The sequence below is a fragment of the Dermacentor silvarum genome, chromosome 8, assembly GCF_013339745.2.
Source record: "Dermacentor silvarum isolate Dsil-2018 chromosome 8, BIME_Dsil_1.4, whole genome shotgun sequence".
Classification (NCBI taxonomy): Eukaryota; Metazoa; Arthropoda; class Arachnida; order Ixodida; family Ixodidae; genus Dermacentor; species Dermacentor silvarum.
This window is the reverse complement of record NC_051161.1, coordinates 155,379,411-155,399,573: the sequence shown is the minus strand read 5'-3', so window position 1 is coordinate 155,399,573 and position 20,163 is coordinate 155,379,411. Positions and strand designations below refer to the sequence as shown.

General features: G+C 46.7%; 1 protein-coding gene across 1 annotated transcript in view; it reads left to right on the top strand.

Moving 5' to 3' along the window:
- LOC119462514 (uncharacterized) overlaps positions 1 to 12,463 on the top strand; it is a 44,109-nt gene extending 31,646 nt beyond the window's left edge. Inside the window, exon 3 of the mRNA XM_037723859.2 lies at positions 11,888 to 12,463. Within this exon, the coding sequence (XP_037579787.1) occupies positions 11,888 to 12,451 (564 nt within the window). The 3' untranslated portion in view covers positions 12,452 to 12,463. The remainder of the gene's footprint in view (positions 1 to 11,887) is intronic.
- Positions 12,464 to 20,163: the final 7,700 nt, after the last annotated feature.

Genomic DNA, 20,163 nt, shown 5'->3' with positions numbered 1-20,163 from the left:
AAGGAAATCTCGCCGTTCGCGAGGAAAACTGCCGGCCCGCGAATGGCAACCGGCATGCGGCAAGTTAGCGTGCCGGTAACGGTGACGTGGACTCGGCGTTTCTCGGCTACCCGCTGTTGCTGCGGTGCCGGCCCGTGTTCATGCGAAGCGTACCCTGTGTTGCGCGCTCGTCTAGAAAGGCCAACACTGTCGCACTCTGTTCGCGCAGCTAATCAGACCGCTAAGCACGACTGTGTTGGAACGTGAGCGATTTGGCACTTGCGTTGCGGGCTGTAGTTACTGATTCGCAACTGCGCAGAAACAAGCAACACGACGAGGAAGAGCAGAAAGCGCGCGTGCCTGCTAGCAGACTAACCGGAAGTCGTAGGTTCTTGTTCGACCAATGGACATCCTTTCCGCAGTTGACATCACCTGATTCCCCCTGCTGACATCGTGACGACCACTGGGGATACCGGAAAGGCGAGGGAAGGAGGACGGCATTGTTCTTTTTTTTTTTTCTTTCTTTTTTTTTTTTTTGTGGCGCTCCCGCGGCGCGTAGCGCTGCAGCCTTTGGCATCGTTGATCGTGACGGCATTCTGAACTCGATGCGCGTGTTTACTTGAAATGTTCAAAAATATCTGAGGTGGTTTAGGGGCCCTTTAAAGGCGAAGCTTAAGCGTCCTCCAATTTTTTCTCACACTTAGTGTTTTCATCTGTCGTCCTTCATACTGACTTTAGTACGCACGATATGCGTGTTTCTAAAGAAGGGGGAAGAATGACAATTTGGAAATTAGAATATGAGTGTAAGTAACGTGTCCACAGCACTACTCAACGCAATGCTGTACAAGAATCTGGGTACGTTATATTGTCGCCTACACACCCGGCGAGAGAGTGTGGGTTTGTATACCCATTCGGCGTAGTGGACTTTCTGAAAAACTACCAAGGCGATATTTTGGCCCATACATAGTTATCCGACGACTGAACGACGTGAATTACGAGGTCATGCCCGATGGTCAAGCTTGTTCGCGGCGCCGCCAGCAACCCCCCGAAGTGCTGCATGTGGTGCGCATGAAGCCGTACTTTTCCAAGTGACTCGCGTTTTAGTGTCTCGTACATGCATGAGGTCAAGTTACGCATCGGGACGATGCTTCCCTTGGGAAGGAGGCAAATGCCACGTGTCTAGCGTGGCGATGACGACGACATAAGACACATCGGCGCTTATGAAAAACTTAGCAAGAAGAAGAAGCAGTGACTAGCGCGCGGTATTTTTTTTAAACCGTCCGTTCTTGTTACTGTCTCTGCCGACAAGTGCGGTTCGTTTGTCCCTCGAGCTTTCGCCGTCGTGACGACGAACGGCATCGGCATAGCTCAACGGGCGTGATTCGGGGCACGGCGCGGGCGATCAGAAGGCTTGCCGCAGCTCCTGGCGGACGACTTCGGCAACAGAAGCAACTGCTGGCTCGGTAGGAGGAGCAACCAGGGTTTGTAGTTCCTCACGCAGAATGCTGCGAATCAGCTCTCGCAGAGAGCTTTCGCTAGTGGTGGCATTCTAAACGGCGGCGCTCATCGGTGTGGTATTGGACAGGCGGTCAATGTGGCGGCATCGTTCTTGAAGTGCTCGCTCGATTATTGTGGCCTCCTTGATGAATTCGTCTACCGTGGTTGGTGCGTTTCGTGCCAGGCCTGCAAACAACTGTTCCTTAATTCCGCGCATGAGATGGCGCACTTTCTCAGTCTCGGGCATATCGGGGTCAGCTCGGCGGAATAGACGGGACATGTCCTCAGCATACATAGCGACGCTTTCGTTGGGTTTCTGGAAGCGCGCTTCGATTAGCTGTTACGCGTAATCCCGCCGGTCCGAACAGGAGAACGTATCCAGGAGTTGGCGTCGAAAGTCGTTCTACGTTTGGAAGCACGCTTCCCGGTTCTGAAACCACGTGCGCGCACTGTCTTCTAGTGCGAAATAGGCGCGCCTAAGTTTTTGTTCGGCGCTCCATTCGTTGACTTTGGCAACCCTCTCATACTGATCAAGCCAGTCCTCAACGTCTTCAAACGCATCGCCACGAACGATATCCGGAACGAGAGGATGCTGAAGAGTCACCTGCGAAAGACTTGTCGTCATCTGGGAAGGAGCAAGATTCGCCGATGTAGGAGTGTCCATGCTGGTCGGAGCTGGAACGCTGGTGAATTCTGGGCTCAGGCCTAACAGGCGGCGGCTGAATCGGTGCCCTGGAATAATGTGGAGAGGTTGATTCTCGGGACTGCGTGTACGGGTCCGAGCAGGCGTCCCGAGCATCAGGTACCCAGCACCTCCACCAGTGTCACGACGGCGAAAGCTCGATGGACAATATTGACACAGCTCAATCAAAAAGGAGATGGAAACAAAAGTGTAACAAACAGTTACTAAATAATTTGAAGTTTTATTCGTTTGCTTCGTTGTTAATCCAAGCATACGCTGTCCTTTTCATTTCTTGTGCAGTAGTCATCCAGTACAATATTTTTTCCTTCATTCAAGGAACGATGCTCAACAAAGCTCGCTGCATGTCTACTGTCGCATCCATTAAAGTAATTCATGCGGGCCACCAGATAATGCTTAAACGTTAAATCAACCTTTGTTTGACTTGAAATCAGATGCAATTCCAAGGCAAGCTTTTCACTTCTAAGTTTGGCTAGCTGTGCTCGACTTGTAGTCGAACCCCAGTTGCCATTATTATTCTCTCCGCATGAAAAAGTGATCTGATAAGAGCAGTGTTTTTCTCAGAAAAAAATGCAATTTCCTAAGGAACACTGAAAAATATAAAACTTAATATCTTTCTGAAAAAATACGTAACCATGATGTGCCCGCCATGGTTAGTGGCGCAGTTGCTGAATATGTCGGATGAATGCACATGCTATGAAGATGGTGCTCTGACAATGCAGAAATACCGACAACGGGATGAATTGGTGCGCCTCCATAATGAAGAAAGTAATGCGAAGGTGGGCACATAAAACACACTGTACAGGCCTGTTCTGTGCCGTTTCTGTGCCGGTCTGTGGTGTGTTCAGCGCTTTGTGCACTGTATTTCACACGGGTTCCTTCATGATGCATAGACACATTACTAATCAGGACAAATAAACTTCGTTTCCTAAATCATTTCCTCACCTAGCGTGTAGTTCTGTTGTTGCAATGAATGTAGGCGCAGTTTGGTGCTGCCGGTAAATGGTAACAGGTTATTCATACATAGTTTATATTCACAGATGTCAAAGGGTTGCGACCCTTTGAACCTTTTAATTAAGGCATCCTTCCCATTATTTGTTCCATCTATAACAGCCCTTACCTAAGTGTGCATACGGGAATCAATGAAAAGTAATCGAGAGTAGATGTAAGCATGAAATGGCTACCGGCAAAGCAGATTGGTTGGAGATGATAGCCACAATCTTAAAATGGGTGTAGTGCATGTTCGCAACGGCCCAGCCCCACACCACCCCCCCCCCCCACCACACATCACACCGCAGTACGCCATAGTATGGTGCCTAGCCACCGTAGCCATAGTGTGCACTGGTTCATATGGACGCTACCTAGCTAGAAGAAGAAAGCCGGATGAAGGCCGCACCAACGTTTATAGAAGTATCTGTAAACGTTGGGCCGCACGACAGGTAGCGAAGACGCCAGGGAGAGAAATCGCACTGCCCAGCTAGAAGCGCCTAAAATAGGTGCTATGCAGCGTGGCGCTATCTTTTGAGGCGACCCAATACCCGCATCGCGGAACCATGACATCCGAGATTTGCGCGGTTAGCCGGCGCGCGCACATCTCGGTGGCCTTGGCGGAACTCACGGACCGCTGGCGTTCAAAAGAGCACAGGGAACATTGTCTCAGCATACAAAGATGACAGTCAAGTGTATGGTGCCCTGTATCTGACCTTTGGACGTCGCTATTGGAAATGACAAATATAACTTCCGCGTACCAGAAGTTACAGCTTGAGTGATATTGTGAACAAACATTAGGAACAACTCGGAAGCAATATTTTGTGTAACTTGTTTAGGCAGGAACTAGCGTATGTAATGCGGTCCTGTCAAAAGGTTCGGGGCCAGAGAGCACATTTTCTTAACTTTTGACTGGTTGCCCGGAGCATCTCGTTTTGTTCTCGCAACAATGCCCGGATGTTCTCGTTTGAGTGCCGGATAAGGGCTCAGGCTTGCGGCTAAAGGTCACTTGAAGGTCGCCGAAAACGGGAGATAAAATAATTTCATGCTTGAAAATTGCTTGTTCTTCCGTAATCGAGAGTAGATGTAAGCATGAAATGGCTACCATATGGCGTCTTGCGCTTCCTGTGGTGCCGCCGCCTTCACCTGCTCTTCTTCCAACAGTGCAGCGCGCTCCAACGTTTTATTGCGATAGAAATTATATGGACACTTCAACCGGATTTCTGCCGTCGGCGTCGCCGTCGCCGTGAGGTTGCGTATAGATAAAATCTTCGGCCGCGCGCCGTATGCCCGAGCGGAAGCGTGCGGGGACGCGCGCTATCACGGAGACCAAACGCATTCAATCTCCCACGCGCAAGCAACGAAGCGGGAAGCCAGCGCCGGAAGGAGCGGGGGGGGGGGGGGGGGGGGCGCATTTCTACTCTGCCAACAACCGCGCTCGTCGCTCGCCCGCACTGTCTCTTATCTCCACACGGCTCTGACCTTTCTATGCGCTGTGAATTCGCGGCTCAGTTTCCGTTGAAGCGATAGACCGCACGTACCTTCGCCCGCTGCGGCGTATGCGCTTGCTGCCAGCGTTTTGACAGTCGTTGTCTGCAGTCATTCAGTGTGATCTATTCATGTTTGTTTGTGCGCGCTCACACCACGCTTGTTCATTTAGTTAGTAATAGTCGGGCCACATTTTCCAACGCACGCTACACATGCAATGCTGCCCGGATCGGCAGTGCAGCGCTACAGGTGTGTCCCTTCGCCCGCGCTGCCCACGGGAAGCGCTTCTCATCAAGCGCTTCTCATCAAGCGACAGACGCTTCTCAGCGTCTGTCGCTACTTTTCAACCGAAGCTTGCATACTCTACCCTGCGCCGGCGACGTAACGCTAAAGCTGCGGCTCCAGCGGCGGCGCACAGGCGCCGCAGCGTGAGTCATTAGTAGTAGTATTGATTTAATAATGAAAATGACGTCTATTTCTGCTGCCCAATAGGGAGCACGGGGCAGCTTCAGTCGAAGGGGAAGTAGGAGATAAAGAGGTGAGGAAGGGAAGAGAAGGAGAAGCAGCAGTAGTCTCGTCCGATCATGGAGGAGGCCGGTGATGAAGGCGATGGCCTGCTGGGGGCGAGCGCTTAGCGACGGGCAGTGATCTCGTTCGACTCCACAAACTCCAAGAGGCTATGGAGAGCTCGCAGGTAGGTGTGATGACAGGTTCGGGTTTAGTGTCGCGCACTCAAGGGAAACCTTGGTGCGAGTAATAGACAGAGCCGTTTGTACACTTATAACACATTAGCACTTGTATATATGACACATATGAAAGAGTAAATGAAAAAAAAATGCGTTGAAAGGTTTACAGTAAGTAAGTGTTAAATGTTCCACCCGTCAATGACGCGGTAAATTTATTAGTCACGGCGATAGTGACACACGGATCTACCCGGGCAGTTGCGTCGGCTCAGACGACGGGGTGGTTGCCGAGGGTGAGGCGGAGGATGAATCGCATAGCCCCTTGTCGACGCTGCCTCCCACGTGAAGCTGGGTTGTGGCGACCCGCACGGTCGATGAGTGGGTTGGAGCTATGTTCTCCAGGAGACGTCGGTGAGACCGGGTGCGGAATTGCGTTAGCAACGGTCGACGAAATCCAGGTCGTGGGCCAAGGCCGTGTCCTCTCGCCTGACCGGCCAGTCCACTCCGTGACGTCAACACCATTCGACCGTTGACCGTCGTCCATGAACTCTCCCGGGCCAGTCCGGCCAGTCGTCCGTGAATATCCCCGGAACAGTCTGGTCCGTGGGCCGTGAACGTCCCCGGGACAGTCTGGCCAGTCGTCCGTGAACGTCCCCGGAACAGTCTGGTCCGTTGTCCGTGAACGTCCCCGGAACAGTCTGACTCCTTCGAATAGCAGGGCTGCCTACTGGCTCGGTCTCCAGACGCGCTGCGGCCACTTCCCGAACCGGCACTGCCTCCTTGCCGCCAGCCTTTCGAGCCCCGCCGCTCACGCTCTCCTTCGCCCGTGCCTCGTGCTTTCTTCTTCCTTTTCTGTTCTCTTCTCAGTTTCGTTTCTCTCTGTCTCCTCTTGCGTCGGTCCCACAACACCTTAAGTGCATGGTCGCGCGTATATTACAAAAGCCCTCCTTTGAAGGAGTTTTTTTTTTGCTTTGTTTAAGAAGAAAGAAAAAAAAACTGCTGGGAAATATATGCGCGGGAAGTAAATAAAAAGAATGTTCAGACTTCAAATATATCCCGAATGTTCACAGAGGATACATTCTCTGATCAGAGTACATGCATTTAATTTGAGGTCTCTGCACTGTCACAACGGCTCATGTAGTCGGAACCGATATTGGCAGATCCTTTGTGGTGTTCCACGCGGAAGGAATATTCCTGCAAGGCCAAGCTCCAACGAAGTACCCTGCTATTTAAATGTTTAGCCTGCGAAAGATACTGCAGTGGCTGATGGTCTGTCTGTACGACAAAAAAGGTTCCATACAAAAATATGTGGAATTTTTCTATCGCCCATACGAGTGCCAGACACCCACGTTCAATCGCAGAGTACCGTGTCTCTCGTGGGAGAAGTTGCCGACTAGCATAGGAGACTGGGTGAAGCATACCATCGTATAGTTGCAACAGAACTGCGCCTAGCTTGTGTTGGACGCGTCTGTCCGGAGCACGAACTCTTTGTCAAGATCTGGTGCCTTTACCACGGGTCGTGACGAGAGAGCGAGCTTAAGCCTGGAAAATGCGTCCTCGCGTGCAGGTGTCCAAATCACTTGGTTAGCCGCCGATTTTCGCGTCTTTTCCACCAGAGGCTGCGCTGTATCGGCGTAGCCCGGGATGAGGTCACGATAATACCCTGCCAAGCCAAGAAACGATCGCACTTGCTTCTTTGTCTGCGGCTTCGGCACATTGAGTATTTTGGTAATTGTGGTCTCTACCGGTTGGACTTGTCCGCCTCCCAAGCAAGCGATGGCCTAAAAAACGTCATTGACGACACTACAATCTCACACTTTTGCGGTTTTATCGTAAGACCAGCCGTTCGTATTCGATGAAAGAGTTGCTGCAGAGCTTCGAGATGTTCTGGCCATGTCGAGGCTGCCACAAGTACATCGTCAATATAATGAACGACATTTTTCATGCCCTGAAGCAAGGTCCTCATCAAGGCGAGTGAAAATGGCGGATGCCGTTTTGATCCCGAATGGCATAAATAGAAAATGGTAGTGACCGGACTGAGTGGAGAAAGCTGTTTGGGCCCTTGAAGATTCTGCTAATGGCACCTTGCCAATAGCCTTTCGTAGCCTTTCGTCAGGTCAAACTTTGAAAAGTGCTTCTTTGTACCAACTTCCGCAAACATTACGTCAGTTCTCGGGATGGGATCTGCATCCGCGGTGAGTACGTTGTTCATACGGAGGAAATCAATGCACGCTCGGTAACTTTTGTCAGGTTTGCGTACAAGAACCAAGGGTGAGTTGTAAGGAGACTGAGAGCGTTGTATAACTCCTAACTTCAGCATGTCATTAACTTCTTTCTCCACAACTTCTGTCAAGGCGAACGGCAGCGGGAATTGTGGAGTATTGATGTGTTCGGTGGTAGTTAACTCTAAGCGACATTCTAGCAGGTTAGTCTCAGAAAAAATTATCTTCCTAGGTCTCTAAAAGAGTATACAGCTCGGAGCATTGACTCTTGTCTAGTTCATCGGAGACTTTTATTGCCTCAATTCCTTTGCCCGGTTCAATTTCAAAACTCGGAAGTGGTGTTTCCCTCTCGGCTTCTTCTACGACGACAAATGCTGAAACTTGACAAGGTGGGATAGAGCGTTCCTCGGCGTTTCAACATATTTATGTGGAAGAGCTTCTTACAGTGGCCTAAATCCACCCAGTAATCATAATAATTCTTTTTTTCCGATTACCGGGTATGGTCCCTTCCATTGCATAAGCAATTAGTTGTTGTCTGTTGGAAGCAGTATCAATGCGCGATCTCCGAACTTCAGTTGTCGGCGCTTGGCACCTCTGTCAAAATATTTCTTTTGAGTCTTTTGTGCTCGCAGCAAGTTTTGATGCGCAAGTTCCAAGGTTTGTTAGAGACGTTGCCTGAGATCAAAAACGTATGAGTATCGTGCTTAGAACTCTACCGTCTTAGGGCGTACTTTCGTCTAAGCTACCACCTCGCTTTAAGTGAAATCTCTGATGAAGCTTTAGTGGCTTACGCATAAAACAGACAACATTGTAAAACAACACTGCTTACACGTTTCTGTTTATGATACATTCGTTACATTAAGTTCATATAAATAGCTCACTCGGTATAAAGAACTGATTTGTTTTGTTCAATTATATATATACTTTTATTGCGATCGCAATTATATGGACACTCCAAGCGGATTTCTGCTGTCGGCGTCGCCATGAGGTTCCGGATAAATTCGAAGGGCGATAAAATCCTCGCCGCACGCCGTATGCTGTATGTGCGAGTGAAATCGCGCGAGAGACGCGCGCTTTCACGGAGTGCGAACGCACGGCGGAGAGCAAACGCGCCGTCTTCCGTCGTGCGAAGGCCATGGGGGGATGGGAGGGAGGGAGGGGAGGCGACGTTTAGCTTCGCACCAAATGCGTATCTTGCGACCGGGCGCAAGGGTACTGGCGACTCAATCTCGAACGTGAAAGGAGGAAAGCGGGAAGGCAGCGCGGGAGGGAGGGGGTGCGGCTTCTACTCTGCCAACAACTGCATACTTGTACTTTGCGCGGCTGCAGGTTGTCGTGCGCACCGTATGTTGAAAGCGATTTCCACACAGCTCTTACCTTTGTATGTGCTGTGCTTTCGCCCTGCTCAGTTTCCGTTGAAGTGATAGACCGCACGAACGTTCGCTCGCTGCTGCCGCGCTTGCTCACGCGAACGTTTTAGCAGTGGTTGTCTGCGGTCATCGAGTGTCATCTATTCATGTTTTCTTGTGCACGCTGACACCATGCTTGTTAATTCAGTTAGTAAGCGAATGTGTCCAAGTATATTCAGTCGATAAAACTACTATCCCTACTCCGTATAGCTTTCTACTAATTTACGATCGCAATTGATGCTTCGCTTTTCGGGAGAAACTGCGACTTTTTATAGTTCGTCTCTCACCACAAACCGAGCCTGATGACAATGTAAGTAGGGTGCTGCTGAGACCCTTGACTAAACGGCAAAAGATGAGAAGTTCGAATAGGCACCGGGCGACCGTTGTAAGGCGCCAGTATATGATGATAATGATGATTTATTGGCACATCTTGGAAACGGGGCGGTGACAAATAGTCACCTAGCCTGCTTGATTTAATCGGGTATACTATTCGGGTATACATATTTAGCCTTTTTTTGCATACCTCTAATTAATCTTTTAATTTTTTTCTCAATATCTTCCTTGTACTGCTACCAATGTTTTTAAGAAGGTAAGGTCGTATCAGGTCGTACAATAGCACGCCGGCGAACAGCGCCGCGAACGGCAGCAGTGAGAGCACTGCCATGTGATGCAGACGATGGGGCGAAGGCGCACACGGTGATTGCAGTGGTTTCGCATTGTAGTTTTTAAGGCCTGACGAACGGTAAAACGCATTTTCATTCGTCTGCTTTTGAGAAAAGTAGCCGCCTGTACGAAACACGTGACTTTCATGGCATCAGTTAGTATATACAGCGGAAAACCAGTGCAAATTGCGATGAAAATCACTCAGAAAAGGAAGCTCACTTCGACAAGCTAGGACGTGGAACTCCAGCAGTTATGTTGCTGATTTCTTGCTGTGCACGTAAACATTGTCGTGCATTTAATAATGTAGATTGACGAAGCAGCACGAAAATCACGTACAAACACAGATGTACGTCTCCCTTTATTGTTTTCTGCGTTGCTTTGCCGATCGCTCATGTGTCGGTACGTTCCCGTTCTCTGAACATACTTTTTGCGATGCTTCGGCGATTATAACGCCTTAGAAACTAGCCTAATCTTCACTCTTGGTCTAGTTCACACAGTTTAGAGCTGCGAGAAGATGTGGCGGCGGCGGCGGCGAGTAAGAACACGTCACTGCATCGGCGTTCGCCGTTGATGCCGAGCTCACAGAGTCATGTACCAGACGCAGACGTATCTGCGAAGCGCGAGGAAGGAAAAATGCACTTGAAACAAAAAGATTGAGGTGAAGACACGATTTGCATGCAACACCAAGCTCTTGCAAATGAACGGCTCCTTCATTTATGTTAGAACAACAATGAGAAAATAAAGCATCGTCAGAAATGCGGGCACCGTTGCCTACGGACCGCGCATATCCAGGCTTTCCACTGTTTCATGTGGTGAGGCCGCGATAAAACCGACATATGACTGAGTGGCCTCAGCAACTTCAGTCATGATTGAGTAATTAATTTTTCGTGTACCCCAGAAAGCAACATGTTTGTTCTGATTTGGCTTCATGCGGTATTTTGGCAAACGCAAAACAGAAGAAACGACGGAACATGATCAACAAACGCAGCTGGCGGCTGCGCCCGCCCACCGTCACATGCTGTTACATTCGCGGCGCCACAGCATGAAGACACCACTGGTGTAATATCATCCCACGCCTGGTGTCTATACAAGGATTACGTTATAGCGGTCATGGAAATAAATCAACAGCTCCTGGGTAACACAAAGCGTGCAGCTTATCACTGTGACTTTATTTATGAAAGAGAATGCCTCGAAATGAACACGCCTCGAAAAAAAAAATGACGTTCCCTCCTTGCGGCGGGCGTCATTAGTGTAATTATTATATGCATGCTCAGAAACCTCTCTCTTGAATTTAACGTCAAATGATGTCTTTTGCCTTTCATTGAGTTCCGTATTCGCACTTAGGTAAGTGCTGTCAGAGATCAAACAAATCTGCCGTAGGTGTCTGCTTATCATATCGATTGCTATTTTGAGCGGGGAACTTCTGATTGCAGCCAATGAAGAAACAGTTTAGTTTAGAGAAGTTTTGTCAAACATAGTCCTCGACTTTCGAGTGTTCTTACGCAAGTGTTCTACTCGATAGAAAAATGCCGGGATGGAGGCTATATGCTATATACTGCGAACGAGGCGATAACCAAACGGCAGCCACGCTTCTGTCCAATGAGGAATCGTGCTTACGTATATTTACAGAAAACACTTGAGAATTTTAGGCAGCAAAAGACGCCTAACCAAGGCAGATAGAACAAGAGCACAGGACGTTGCACTGAATTCTCTACATACAACTGAAACGCTGTAGATGGTAACGTACATAACAACGGCACGCGGGACACTGTTGGACAAATGGTGTTTAACACAGCGCCCTGCCAGGCCGGTTCGGTGAAAGAATAACCGTACGAAAGCGGAAATTTGTATACCATGATCATATTGCTCGAAATGAATCCATGACAGAAAGTTGAGTTATCTGTGCATGCAGTTAGTGTAGTTTTATGTGTCGAGCTTACTGCCATCTATCTGTTTTTTTTGTTCTCCTTCCATTTGTAAGGATTATAAATCCACGCAATAAACTTTTCAATTGGTAGTAAACGCATCGTATTGTGGCCTCTAGTTGTGTGTCGTATGTTTAGCGTAGTTAGCTTCCAAAACATGTACGAACTACGGGTTATTGCTTTTGAGAATATGGGGGCCCCACGAGGTACACAAACTTCTGCGGAGACGCATATCGCAGTTCAACTGGATTTCAGCTAAAACCAAATTGTCAGTGGCGTTTCGCACATGATATTCAATTTGTTTCCTCGTCGTCGCTTTCCACGTCTTCCGCAGGTCAGCGTTCTAGACTCGGCACGAGGACTGGGCAGCCTGCGGCTGCTGAACACGCTGAACCGTTTCTCTGCGCGCGTCGGTGGCCACGTGGTGGTCTCCCCGCGGGTGTACCCTATGCTGAGCGTCGACAAGGGAAGCCAGGCCGTGGTCAACGCGGCCTCACTGGGTGTCTCACTCGCGGACAGTCTCTGGGACGCCGTGTTCTCACGCCGGGAGTGGTCGGTGCCCCTTCTGCACCGGCTGGACGCGCACACGTCCTGTGTCCAGCGGTACATCAGGAGCGAGCTGGGAGGCCGACTCTCCTATCCACTGCTCTCGGTGCGATCGACCGTGCGTGCCGTGTCCTGGCCTCAGTGGCACGCCAGGGCAGACGACGAGTGGAAGCTGTCGGCGAGCCAGGTGTTCTTCATGCTTTTCGTGTTGAGGCACACCTGCCTGGTGCGCGACCGCACCGACGAAGAACCGACGATTTCCAGCCGGTCCTTCATGCTTCGCGTCGGCCACTTCGCTATGGCATTCGACTGCAAGCCAGCGCCTTTGATAGGGCTGGGAAGTTGCCTTTGACGCCTCCGGACAACTGCAGGTTGCATTCGTGATGGCAAATTTTCATTAGATGACAACAGCTTCATCTAGCTTCTTCTGTATTCCCGTTCTTATCTGAACCAGAAAGTTGCATCTACATATGGTTACTCCACGTTAATCGCATTTATGCATCACAAAATACATAGCAGACTACAAATTGATCGTTATATCTTATATGTTTCTTTGTGCTATTACCGTTTATTTCACATTCGCTGCATTTCTAATTTCGTGTTCTTTGATTTACACAGTCGTTACTAATCGAACTGCCATATCTTAATGATGCTACTTTCTTAAAGTTTCTATTCCTCTTTTTGAGGCTATTGTCCGAAATGAAACGCGTCCTTCTATAACGGAGGCTTCGTAGTTTCATTCCAATCAGGTTATTATCGTTCATGAGGGCGCAAAAATGAAAAAGTAGGACTTCTCTTTTTCAAATTTCCATTCGCTGTAGACCGTCTGTGTTGTCACGGATGTATACCTATTTTGACGTGCACTGCAGCATCGATAGGTGTCATTGTTAAAGGATATCTGAGGCGACGATAACGTGGAGAGAAAGTTCTGCGTGACTTACTATGATGACTGTCACTTGTTCGAGATCATGAAGCCACAGTGCTGTCATTTTCGATATCTTTCTGAGACAGCTCTTTTTTTAATTTTACACATTATGTGAGAGTCAATGTGGTTTTCAAATGTCTTGCAACTGATTCACTGTACACAATATTGCGATAATTACACCAATAATGTCGTTAGAGATTTCATAAAATAAAGCTGATTAAAACCGTCAGTGACCTTAGCTGCTTAAGAAACTTTCTGCATGAAATGTTTTATGAATGGGCAGCAGTATTTATCACTTGGTATGCAAGAATAACATTTGTATGAAATAGATATGTAGCTACTTGTATTTGAAAGACCATCTCTGTGATGAAAATTATGAGAATTAAGATGAAAATTAGGTTACTTTACGCAGCAGATACACAAGAATGCCGATGTGTAACTTTCCTAAATAGAGCTGTAGTATCGCACAGACACCGTGATCCGCACACATGTGAAATTGTTTAGGCCTAACGCATAAATAAGGAAGCAGAAGCATGTACAAGCCTACGCAGCATCACTCTGCCATGAAAATAATTTAGTTTTTATGTGTCGCATGATCTTGAGGCTGCAGTGGTTTGCTACGTTAAGCACGGATTGTTGATTAGTTGATATGGGTTGATTTCTTGTGGAATGGTGCCAGAGCAAGAAAGCAGAAAAAAAACAAAACAAAACAAACAAAAAAAAAGAAAAATTAAGAAAAAGTAAACACGGTACACAAAAGCACTCAACTTAATTTTTGTTATTAAACAGACAATATATTACCTTCAGGCACTGTGTATGGAATCGTGCACGCAAACATATCAACTGAAGCTTTATTTCATTTTGAGAGAGGAGGAAGCGGGAATAAAAGCCATGAGTACGGCTTGGCAGAGGTCCCTGGCCCCTTATTTTTGGCATGACAGCGAAAATAGAAACATACATTTGGTTTTGGAATAAAAATAAAATACAACCATAAATACATGTCAGAATACAGAAAAAATTAGAAACTTTCCGAACACAACTGGAATAATAATATAAATTCAACTACAATACAGTTTAGGACATCCCATAAATAATCGATGTTATGCCTGTTACTTATCATTTAGACATTTCGATAAGAAACATCTGATCTCATTGCTTGAGCAACCAAACGGTTCAAATGATTCTTGATCTATCTTATTTAATAAATGCGGCAGGGTATAGGATAGAGATTCTTATAATAGTTAGCTCGTGGGGTTGGTACAAACCATAATTCTTTGTTTCTCGTGTGGAGTATACTTTTATTTGCACGTCAGATTGCAAGGTCAGGTATGTATGTATTATTGTGCTTGATAGACGTTTTATAACGCAGCAATAATCTATTATCCTATAGTTGATGCACAGGAGAAATATTGTACGAACAACTCTTTAGTGTGCTCACAATAAGGCAAATTTGCAATACATCTTATAGCTTTCTTTCGTAGTAGATGTATTTTAACAATGTTAGTAATACTTGTTGTACCCCATACAAGGTGACAATACTGAAGCAAGGAAAGCACCAAAGAATTGTAGAGTAAAATTTTAATCTCTAGAGGGCGTAAATTTCTTAGTCTAGTAATTATACCAACTGCTGAAGAAACTTTAGAGCAGAGGTACTCTGCTCCAAGTTTGTTCCAAGTTAAATCTTTTGAGAAGACCCAGAATTTTAATATTATCAACAACTTATATTTTATCATTACCCATGCTTATACAGGGTGTTTGAGCGAACACTTTCAAAATTTATTTAAGGTTGCAATGCCTCTGGTAGATAGCCCAATTCTAGTTAATGAGCGGGTCTACTGGAAGAGGCGGACATTACTTGCACAAAAATTGAAATGCATAATCGAATAATTAACAAAAATTTCCTAATGAAGTTTTAACTAATTATTTGATGGCCAATATTGCAACTTACAAATTGTAGCCGTGGAGTTCGCAAGGCGGATCCATTGGAACGAATTCTCGCTACCAGCTGGCACTACGGATGACACCAGTTTCTGGTGTCATCTGGTGGCCTCGGCAAGAACTGGAGCGGCCACATCCTGAACAGCGATTCACGCAACATGATCTTCCACTGCTACACATTTTGGCGTAACATGGAGCCTGAATGCAGCTTTAAGGACACGAGCAAGTTTGTCGCCGATATGCTCGGTGTCAGCGAAAGGACTGTGTTCAGGGTGAGGGAGGAAGTTAAAGCTTCGCATTTTTCGGGTGGCAAACTGACGACGCCCTCGCGAAAGCACCTACGCAATGCGGAGAAGAGAAGATGCAGCGCGAAGTTTGACAGCTTCACGTTGTGCGCGCTGAGGTCACGTGTGCACGATTTCTTTCGCCGCAACGAGATACCTACGGTCGAGAAGATTACTACCGAGTTCTCGGAGCGTATGGAACTCCCATCACTAAGGCGGTGTACTGTGCGTCGCCTGCTTGCCAAGATCGGCTTCAAGCACGAAAAGAGAAGACGCAACTCGCTGCTTATCGACCGGGATGACATCACCGATTGGCGGAATCGCTACCTCCGTGGTGTGGAGCGCTACCGGGCGGAAGGCCGAAAGATCTTCTACCTGGATGAGACATGGGTGACGGCGAAACACACTCGGTCGATCGTGTGGACAGACACCGTCGTGCAGAAGCGCGGACGCCTCTTAACTCGAGGAAATGGCCTGATGACGTGTCTAAAACAACCTTCTGGGAGAGGTGAGTGCCTGATCGTGACGCACATTGGCAGCGAGGATGGCTTCGTCGACGGCTGCTTGGATGTATTCAGAGGCGAAAAGATAGGTGACTACCACGAGGAAATAGACGGCTATCGCTTAGAGGGCTGGTTTAACAACGTTCTGCAGAAGTTGCCAGCTGGTAGCGTCCAGCTGGTACCAGATGACACCGCTACCAGATGACACCAGTTTCGAGATATTAATTCCCGAACTCTGCGGAGAAATGCATTGACGTTCCAGTTAATTTCTTAAGAAAACGTTGCTTTATGCTTTGAAGCACAAATTTAACTCGAATGCCAATGCATTTCTCTGCAAAGTTAGGGAATTAATATCTCAAAACTGGCGTCATCCTGAGAAATAATTCCAAGTGGACCTGCCTTGCGAACTCCACAGCTACAACTTGTAAATTGCAATATGGGCCATCACGCAATTAGTTAAACACCTAACTATTGAATTTTTCTTAATTATTCGATTATGCATTTCAATTTTTTTGTTCAAGTAGTGTCCGCCTCTTCGAGTAGACCAGCTCATTAACTAGAATTGGGATATCTACCACAGGCAACCTTAAATAAACTTTGAAAGTGTTCGCTGAAACACCCTGTATAATGTGGAGATAGTTTTGCCTTTAGGTGCATATAGGATAACTTTTGTTTTACTAGAGTTTAGTTTAACGATGTTGGCTTCAGCCCATTTTTTATTTTTGCAAAGCACAAAGTTGTTTTTGCGTTCAAATGTCAGCCGTCGACATACCCGTAATAAAAACAGACGTGTCATCGGCATAATACATAAATTGGGCGTCCTTGTAGTAGAATACAATGTTATTTACATAAACTGTGAAAAGGAGTGGCCCCAAAATGCTGCCTTGAGGTACTCCAGCAATTATTGGCTGTAAGAATGGTCTGTTATGGCTTACATCGATATACTGAGTTCTTTGGGCAAGGTACGATTTCAGTAGATTGTTTGCTATTCCACGTATTTCATATTGTTTAAGCTTAGAAAGGAGAATAGAATGACTTATCGTGCCGAAAGCCTTCGAGAAGTCTATATATATGCCCAAAACATGCAGTCCGGTACGGAAGGCCCGTACAATTATTTCTTTCTCAGCCAAAAGTGCTGTTTCAGTAGACCTGTGTTTCCTGAAACCGTGTTGGAAGTTATGCAGCAATTTGTGGCCAGTAAGATACGAGGAAATTATAATATACATAACTTTTTCAATACCATTAGATAATACAGGTAAAATCGAGATTGGACGGTAGATGTTAATAAATTTCCTATTGCCACCTTTAAACACTCCTATAACTCGAGCTTCTTGCATAGTCTGAGGGAACACGCCCCTGCATAAAATGAGATTGTAAATATACGTTATCACTGGGCAAATCAAATCGAGTACGTGCTTTACTGGCCTAATTTGAATTCCAGTAGTATCGGTTGATTTACTATTTTTTAGAGATTTGATACAGATAAAAACCTCTACGCAGTCTGTAGGTTGTAAAAACAGCGAATTCACGGGGCTGCAATTTAATGGACTTGTATTAGAAGTAGTAGAAATGGAACTAGTATTAACATTGCTCGCACGTCCTTGTTCAATAAAGATGTGATTAAACGCGTTTGCCATTTCAATACCTGAAAGATCTTGGCCTGCAAGCTCAATACTATGCAAAGATCTATAAGCAGTGTTAGGATTCAGGAGCTGTCCGAGTTCTTTCAGATCAGGTCTGACTTTTTTTAAACTGTCACCCCAGAATATGTTTATATAGTATTCCTCGTTTGCCGTCTTCAGCTTAGATGTAAACTTATTGTGGTATGCTTTATATTTTTTTAGTACCTCATGATCCTTTGTTTTCACAAAATGTGCATAATTCATTCTTGTGCCTGAACATTTGTAATATATCATCATTCACCAATCGTTTTCGTGCCTTGCGCGGTTTCCGAACATTTTTTCAATGGAAATCATTGATGATATACATTCTTAAAGGTATCTATAAAATTGTTGTACGCCATATCACTATCATAAGATTCATAAGTACTTATCCATGTCTGCTGACTGATGAAGCTGCGGAATCGCTCAAGTTGTCTTTGCGTGATTACTTGAGTGAAATGTTGAGTGAAATGCGACGAAATGCATATGCGAGGTGCTTTATTTTATCGTTACCGGAATTTTAAAACTCGCGCGTCCCATGTAGCAGAATTACTCTCCTGAAGCTAGATTACTCTCAGAGGTGTACAATATTTTCACAGGAATTCAAATTAAATATGCCTAATTGGCAAGGTTTAGATAATTATCTTTTATTGTAATGATTTAACGGCACATATTTCAGTTTAAGAATTGTAGTCGGTGACTTCAAAGGTCGTGTCCAATTAAACAAATTCTGAGGATGGAACCAGTTTCGAGATATGCGTTCTCATAGTTTGCGGCGAAATGCATCAAAACATTATTTAAAACGCTTAGCATGCATCTTATAAAGTTACAACATGCGAAACAAGCCCTTAAGTCTTTAATGTTACTAATAAGTCGTCATTATGGTTTCCCATATCCTTTTCGTTATCTACTCATCCTCATTCTTGTCTCCGTCAGCTATTCATCCAGGATCGTTGTATCCTTGCAGGCTTCTATCATCATCCCTCTTGTGAATATATTGAAGATTATGCGCAATTGAGACCTCTTGTACTTTGTTTCTGGGTAATTTATAACAAAAGGTACTGCGAGCAACCTCTGGTTGTTTTGCGGTCGTCAATACTATGTAAGTGCTTATGAACAAATAGTTCAATCGGTATGCGTGAACGTCCCCGGCATACTAAAGAAATCAATGGTTCCCGTTAGCGGACTACAACAACTTACTTTGGCATACATCTGGTTAGAATACCAGACCTATGTTCATGTTTACACAGACGGGTCCGCGTCATCAACGGCATCGACAGCAGCTGTGGTGATACCAGCCCAGCAGATGACTCGAGGTTTCATTCTAGATCATAATTCAACTTCAACCGCTGCAGAGCTTGTGGCTATACGGGAAGCGATTCGCCACATCTGCGGGGAAAGACCTCAAGAGTGGTGCATTTTCACGGACTCAAAACCCGCGCTACAAATTTTGAGATGCTTCCTGCGCCACACCGCATATCAGGTTCTGGCACTGCAGATCGCCGAGCTACTTTCATGCGCTCAAGAAAAACACCACCGCATAGTGTTCCAATGGATCCCAGGACACTGTGGGCTCAATGGTAATGAGATGGCCGATGCTGAAGCAAAGCGCGCCCTCAGCAATGGCCTGCGAACTGTAGTGCCGTTCTCTAGACCAGACATCACATGCCTCCTGTCGAAATTAATGAGGAGTGCGACGAAAACATACTGGGCCCAGCCAGACGCTCGTCACGTTCACCTTAAAAGGCTGGATCCCGATATGCAATTTCCTGTTCTGCGTGGAATTCCACGCCCTCATACATGCTTGATACACAGACTGCGACTAGGCGTCGCTTTCACGCGCAAATATTTGCACATCCTTGGACGGACAGACTCCCCGGAATGTTCAGTGTGTGGTGTTATAGAGACTATAGACCATGTGCTCGTGGTGTGCCCTGAGTATGCACGCGAAAGACTCACACTGGCAGCCACCTTGAGGCATTTATATAATAGACCACTGTCGGAGGACCTCTTGCTAGGCGCAGGGCCACAGAGTTGTCAGACAACAGAGGCAATGCGTGCTTTTTCACGCTTCTTAGGCGACACGGGCCTGGACTCACGCTTGTGATAATCTGTGCAATGTGTCCTTTCACCTAGTTCCTCCCATTATCATCCTCCATTGTGACCCTCTTTCTTCCCCTCCTCCCCTTCCCTTACGTAGAGTAGCAGGCCAGATGCTCCATATTCCGGCCGACCTCTCTACTTTTCCACATCAATAAACTACTTCTTCTTTCTTCAAGTCCAAGCCCTTTCGGTACAGTACCTTGCGTCCTGCTTCGGTGTCGGACATTGCTGACTGGAGAAGCTTGCCGAAAAGTTTGTCAATGTTTCACGCGACGTTTTTTTTTTTCAGGTTCAAATTCAGCGGCTTTCCGCGAGTTTTTTTTTTTTCAACACTATGAAGTTTTGGTCTGTAGGTAACAGTATGGTGCTAAATATTAAAGGAAGAGGACGCCGACGGGGACTAGCGCTTTCAGCGCAAGCGGCGCGCTCGTCTTCACGCGCTTCTTGACCGATTCCAACGGCCAGTATGAACACGTTGCTACTGCTCCCCAGACAACAAACTCTCTTTTTTCCACCATTCTACTGCGAAGACTCCTTTGTTTGACATTTTTGGGTGTCGAAACCCGGGTCTGTATGATCCAAGCGACCCGGGCTTGGAACAAAGAGACCCGGGTTGCTCTTAATCCAAGCGAATCAAGGGCAAGCGAGCG